Here is a 7,007-nt window from a genome sequence, read left to right as displayed (position 1 = left end):
GCGGTCCCAAGGCCAGTTGTCCAGAAGGACTCGACTTCGGCGGTCCCAAGGCCAGTTGTCCAGAAGGACCCGACTTTGGCGGTCCCAAGGCCAGTTGTCCAGAAGAACCCGACTTCGGCGGTCCCAAGGCCAGTTGTCCAGAAGGACCCGACTTTGGCGGTCCCAAGGCCAGTTGTCCAGAAGGACTCGACTTCGGCGGTCCCAAGGCCAGTTGTCCAGAAGAACCCGACTTCGGCGGTCCCAAGGCCAGTTGTCCAGAAGGACCCAACTTCGGCGGTCCCAAGGCCAGTTGTCCTGAAGGACCCGACTTCGGCGGTACCAAGGCCAGTTGTCCAGAAGGACCCGCTGCGGTGATCCCAAGCCCGGTGGTCCAGGAGGTCCCAACATTGGTGGTCCCAAGTCCATTGGTCCAAGAGGTCCCGACTTCAGTGGTCCCAAGCTCGGTGATCCAGAAGGGTCTGACTTCAGAGGTCCCAGTTCCAGTTGTCCCAGAGCAGTCCACTCTCCCTGCAGAACTCTCAGTGGTGGCCGAGTAGCCTGTAGCGGCTACTCGTCCATGAAAGCAGAGGAGGAAGAGAGCTTCCAGTCAACCAAAGGGCCTGGAGGATTTTTCGCAAAACTGCAGCCGAACCACTGATGCTTCCAGTGAAGCCTGCAACCGAACCCCTTAAGTCTCCAGTAAAGCTTGCAGCCAAACCCCCAAAGCCCCCAGTGAGGCCTGGAGCCAAGCGTCTCGCCCTGCCAGCGTCACCCAACACCTTGCCATGCCGGCACTGCCCATACTACCAGTCAAGCCCGAATCTGCTCACGTCGTGCCTTCCTCATAAGAGATTGTTCACGTTGTTCCTGCCGCACAAGAGACTGTTCACGTCATGTGTGCCGAGCCAGAGACTGTTCATGTCACGTCTGCCGAGCTAGAGACTGTTCGCACCTGGTCAGCCACGCAGTGTCTCTGGACAGGATGGGTGCCGCCGAGCCAGTGTCCCCGGACAAGATGGTCATCCCGGTGTCTGTTCCTGAGCCGATGCCTTAAATAAGCTCTGTTTTACTCAACTGATAGTTCCAGGGGAGGAGCGTCATTCTCAGCCGCTGAATGTCAGCGGAATGCACCAAAAAATATCACCTTTATAGCAATAGCTCATAGCCGCAGGGGAGATGCTGAATCAGCTTGCCTGCAGAGTCAACTTGATCTTCTGCGTGGCTTTTAAACGGCGAGGAAGGCTGCTTCAGTCTCGGACTTTCAGCGAAGAGAAGATGGAATTCCTTTGATGCGGCCCAAGTGAGTGGAGAGGAGTCTACAATGTCTCTGGAGAGGATCGCAGAGTTGTAAATGTTGTCAGAAAACAATCTAATCCAAGACATGTTGACACCGTCCCAGTAATTTTGATTGCAGAGAGTCCTGATTTACATTCGGGAGTTCAGAGTGTAAAAGCTTTGGATTTCAGAAGGAATGTGCATTATTTGTGTTCAGATGAACGAACCATGATTCTTGTTCATACGCTACAATTAACAAATAATATACTCAAGGGTGAGATTTTAAAATTCTAAAATTGTAAAAGTCTAAAAGAGATTTTAAATGTCAAGAGTGAGATTTTATACATTTATGTTTGCATGAAATTGACTAATTTTTTTAAGGTAGAGTAAAGCAGGGCTGTATTTTCCTCTGACTGTATTTACTGCTGATGGTTCATTCCATTGCATGAATAATCTCCTACTGTATTTATTGCTATAACTTTGCAATGTAGTTGGTGGGATTTCCTCCTTTGTGAGGTCTAATTATCACAATTATCTTAAGTTTAAAGTTAAAATTGTTACTTATGATGTACACCAAAAATATTTAAATAGTTATCACCATTTAGATATTTTATTATGGGTTTTAATGTTATTTTTATACAAGGAAAGCACCCTTGAATTGCCTGTCATGGTTACACTACAAGATAAATAACTTTACAAATGGAAAAATAAATAATTAAAAAACATAATATTGATGGGACTGTGGGAGGATTAGCAGAAATGTTACCCATACTGACCTTTCTCGTTTACCACAATCTGTCAACACATTGGGCAAATGCCTGCAACAGAAGACATTAGTATACTTTTTATGCCTTCTTGCATATTAGCATATGCAAACATTTGTTTAGGAAACTTCAGTGGATCACGTCATTTGTTGATGGGTCGGCTCAAGGTGAATAATTGCAGCTCAGGAACCGAAATAGGTTTTCATCCAGACTGTTGGAAGAAATAATTGGACTCATTTTAATTTACAATATGAGAAAAGGACTGGCAGGAATCTTGTGGTGGAAACTCTGCTTAACAGCTGTTATCATCATAAAATGAAAAACACAATGTACAAAACTTTCTCAGTTTTATATTGTATTGGAACCTAAATTAAACATTTAATAAATGTGTAATACAACAAAATTAAAGCTGATCTCATAATAATGTCTTTATTGCTGGCAAGTTACATGATGCTTTTTACTTGATTCACTTTTCATTTTTTTTCACATAAAATGGCATTGTATATTATAATTGTAACTTTGTACAGAACTTAAATAGTTTTCAATGAGCAAAGACATTTTCATTTTAAGCCCAAGGTGCCACGGCCACCAGAAAAATCCCCTTCGCAATGGCTGCCTGGCCTGCCCATCCTGCTCCGCCCTGCGGTTTCCTGCCCTGGATAGACCATGCCCTGGTCAGCCTTCAGGGCTCACATGCATTTAGTTTCAGTCAGTTCTGGTTGGTTCTTGTGAATGTTACCTGTCAGCGTACCCTCTGCCCGTCTGTACCTGTTTGTTTTGTTATAAAAGCTTGGAGCCTTTGGACTTTGAGTCTTCTTCTACTCAAACTACACTGTGACAAATATGATATTTAGGTATTTGTATGCATGTAATACATATACTGTACATGTTACAAGTTGTAACCTGGGGTAAGCAGGGCTGATTTTACTTATTTATTTATTTTTAATTAGAAAAGTCTCTAGGGACTTAATATGCAAATTAGCCTATATGTGCAATGCATAGTTTTCAGCTTTTGGCTGGAGTCATGTTTTTTCTGAACTGTACCTATACTGAAATAAACCAATATATATATTTAAAAATATGCAATAAATTATCATTTTAAGCTGTAAAATAAACCTGATACAGTGTCATGGGGCATAGACAGAGTAATGACGTGGAGGCAATTCCCTTTCTCTCATTGTATTGTATTGTAACTCTCATGGTCTGGAGCCCACAAGCTGTTCTACAGATTCTCCCACAGATTCTCGTAATGGTATTCTGCCGCAAGCCAGAATCTATTTAGCATTTGGAGTGTGAGAAAAAAACAACAATGAGAAAACAGAGCAGGTGTGAAATAGTATATCCCTCCAATAAAGAACATTCAAAAGAGGTGGTTGTGTCTGTGAGATTGCATTGTGTTTTGTTTTGAAATTAAATTCCAGTGAATTTGTTGACTATGTAGGCCTATGATGTAGGCTGCTAACAGCTTGTGATAGGGATAGCGTCTGCATGCCCTACAATACACTGGTATAATATGAAGGTTTAAATTTATATTTATATTATATCTTTGAATATTTACAACAACAAAAAAATAAATAAAAAATAATGCTTCCACCAGTACGTTGAGACGCCTGTATCTGAGGTTTATTTACTCATTTTCAATTTAATTATCTGATCAACTTGTGACAGTCCAAGAAGGAAGGTTTAACCAGATAGGATAAGGAAGATAAAACTATTAAAAATTAAAAATAAAAAAACTTCAGAACATAGATAGGAATAAAAGTGTTCTGCCTACTTAAGTGGAGATTTATGATTCAATGCACAAGGGAGAAAACGTGTTTTTAGGAAATGTCCTTTAACGATAGATTAAGTTCATTAAGTTCAATTACAGACAAGTACAATGCAAGACATAAGACATTGTAGTAGTTCAGTGTAGCCAATGTAAAACAGAGCAAAAAAAAAAAATTAACATAGCCTATTTACCAATATATAATTCAAAATACGGGGATAAAAAGTTGTATATAATAGTAGGGCAGTTACATGAATTTTAAAACGTTTTTTTTTTAAATGTAGCCTATTGTTTTGACGCTTGTCGCAGTAATAAACAACATTGCTGTTGGTACTGTGAAGCAGCTTTGATACAATCTGTATTGTGAAAAGCGCTCCATAAATATATTTTACTTGACTTGACTTGACTGGCTTGTTTCCGCAACGATTTTTTTTAAAAGTAATTATTTCACAAAGGTTTGTTTGTAAAGTTTCCCATTTAGGCAAAGGTGAGAATGAATATTTATTCTGTTAAATAAAGACCATGCACTCTTATTCTGTCTTTCCTTTTACGTCACTTCCTGACCCTTTCTCCTTCCTTTCCGCGTCGGCCATTTGTGAAATTCGGTAAGAACACCATGAGCTCTAGCTTACTTTTATATTTTTTGCTGTTTCAAGCCAACATTTACAACGTTTTTTCTCATACCATCTATGCACGGAACTGTTCTACACAAGGTGTAACAGATATTCGCGTTTTCTGTGCGTTTTATCGTGAATAACTCAGCAAGGCTGAGTCGCTACACATGTGGAGAGCAACGCTCACCGCGGCCGCTCTCCAGACCCTTCAGTTCACTGTCTGCGATTGAAAAGTGTCTAAAAATCATAATAAGAATCAACTCCACCTCCAACTTGTAAAGAATGTTGTTTGATTGACTGATTTTTCTTTGTTTGATACAGACTGAGCTGATTGACAGTCATCAAGTAAAGTCAAGATGCAGAACGATGCTGGTGAATTCGTGGACCTGTACGTCCCCCGTAAATGGTGAGTTAACATCCTTCGATCAAATAACGTTATCTATATTAATACTATTGTGAATTGTCACTAGCTATGTGTGCAAGAATTCAGTTTTACAATTTGAATTCAGTTTACTTATGAAATAGTCGCATTAGAATAGTTAAATACTTGTTATAAATACGGTGAGTGCCCAAATCTTATCAAATTTGCCGATAATAAGTTGTGTTTTTATTCCCAGCTCTGCTAGCAACAGAATCATCGGTGCTAAGGACCATGCCTCCATCCAACTCAACATTGCTGAGGTTTGACACGAGTTTGAACATTACAAAACTAGTCTTTGCAGACATGCCTTCATAAATGCAATTTGATTATATACAAAGGCAAGCCATATGCTATTTCATAAGAGCAAGTAAGTGTAGACGTATGTGAACACTAATTTTACACTATTTACTCCAGATTTTGATAAAACACACATTGCTTTCGAAATATTTTTATATATTGGAAGTCATGTAAATAATGCATACAATACAAATTAAAAAATGCTTTTTATTTAAAGCATGTGAAGTGTACACGATTGCGATCTTATTTAAACACAAGATTAACTATTTTTTCCTTGACAATATTCTTATTAGTCTATTATAATCACACCAATAAAACCTCAGAGTTGTGATTTTTAATGAGCCTGTCGGTCTGTTTTTGTTACAGGTGGACAGGGCAACAGGCAGGTTCAATGGCCAGTTCAAGACTTACGCCATCTGTGGTGCCATCCGTAGAATGGTATGTGCGTTCAGTCACACTTATAGCCCATTTTACATTGGCATTAACTCATGTGTGTGAAGTTTGGAAGGTGTTTATATAAATGTATGGTGTCTCATCTACAGGGTGAAGCTGATGACTCCCTCCTGAGGCTTGCAAAGAACGACAGCATTGTGGCAAAGTAAGCTCCTGCCAGTGGACGACTAATGCTGCTGTTGTTTTTCCTCTGAATTTCCTGTCGGCTTGTAAATGCTCTTTAAAATTACTAGTTTTTAAATTGTTGCTTCTTCGTGATTGTGTGGGGAGAAAAATGCTTTCATAGTAAGGAAATGTTTCCTAGTCATGATTTTCAGTAGGGTTATTTCACCCAAAAATGAAAATTGTCATCTACTCGCCCGCAGGTTCCTCTGTCTCTTTTATGAACTTTTTAAACTGTCAAACTGGTTGCGGTCTATGGAGGGACAGAAATCTCGGTCCCCATTAAAATAACTACATTTGAGTTCTGCAGATGAGTCTTGCAGAGTGACAAAGCAAATATGTGCTTATGTGAAACTTGAACGCTTTGAAGAGTCTTTATTTTTTTATAATAATGCAAACTACTTAAAGCCTTTTGATTGTAATAGCTGTTGTTTAAATGGGGTTTAAATCAGGCAGCCGGATGAGGATTGATTCTAATGATTGTGTTCTCTCTTTACAGGAACATCTAACTTAAAGGATGGGATCTGGAAGTTTCTTTGTAAAATAAAAAGTAAAATTGGATTCCTGTGTTTGGTTTTTAATAATGTGACTGGATTAAAGTTGTTATTAATGATTAAAGGCCAATGTATACTTCTGCATCGAACTCTACGGTTGCTACGGCGTAGGCTGTGTGTAGCGCACGTGCACCTCTCCAAAAATGTAACGAACGCGTCAATTCTAAGTGTACCACAAGTGCTGTGATTGGTCTGCTAGAACTGCTCCCTGGGTTTCACATGCATGTGTAATGCGGACAATGCCACAGAACTATAAATGAAAACCAACGCGTAGATGCTTCGCCGTAGGTTTGACGCAGGACCATAAATCGTTAAATATGAATTAGGCTCCATGCGAATAATTCAAATGATCTATTTGAGGAGTATTATTATTAAATTAGAAGGGAATTTAATTAACCATGGGAAAAGGTAACCAATTGTGGTGTTGTGAGAATATCTGTTCTTTATTTTACTGTGACAGAACACAGTTTCCTTAGGTTCAATGTGTCTTTGAATGAGCAACAGTTAAAGCAAGTGATGTATGTGTGGTACACTGTCAAAGTGAGCTTTTGGATAAGTTTTAACTTCAGTAGAAAATATCATCTAGCCACTAAAAGATGATCCGTTAAACATATAAGGCATCCAAAAGGTATGCACTGAGATAACAGCCCCTAGTGCACTTTTGAATATGGGCCATTCACAGAATTGGTTCAAAAGTCTTTTCCAAAAACTTTGTATACA

The 7,007-nt window shown here is 39.5% G+C and overlaps 1 protein-coding gene across 2 annotated transcripts; it reads left to right on the top strand.

Moving 5' to 3' along the window:
- The first annotated feature begins 4,308 nt into the window (after positions 1-4,308).
- rps21 (ribosomal protein S21) lies at positions 4,309-6,294 on the top strand. Of its 2 annotated transcripts, XM_039651467.2 has the most exons (6): positions 4,309-4,391; positions 4,722-4,806; positions 5,018-5,081; positions 5,485-5,556; positions 5,661-5,716; positions 6,233-6,294. In XM_039651467.2, the coding sequence occupies exons 2-6, from the start codon at positions 4,757-4,759 to the stop codon at positions 6,240-6,242; spliced, it is 252 nt and encodes an 83-aa protein (XP_039507401.1). In that variant the 5' UTR covers positions 4,309-4,391; positions 4,722-4,756; the 3' UTR covers positions 6,243-6,294. The 2 variants fall into 2 exon arrangements, with proteins under 2 accessions (XP_039507401.1, XP_088980589.1); XM_089124463.1 differs by lacking the exon at positions 6,233-6,294 and having other exon boundaries at positions 5,661-5,720.
- The last annotated feature ends 713 nt before the right edge of the window (positions 6,295-7,007 follow it).

The sequence above is a fragment of the Pimephales promelas genome, chromosome 20 (assembly GCF_988280905.1).
Source record: "Pimephales promelas chromosome 20, fPimPro1.hap1.1, whole genome shotgun sequence".
Taxonomy (NCBI): Eukaryota; Metazoa; Chordata; class Actinopteri; order Cypriniformes; family Leuciscidae; genus Pimephales; species Pimephales promelas.
Note: the sequence above shows the minus strand (reverse complement) of the source record. Positions and strands in the feature narration are given on the sequence as shown.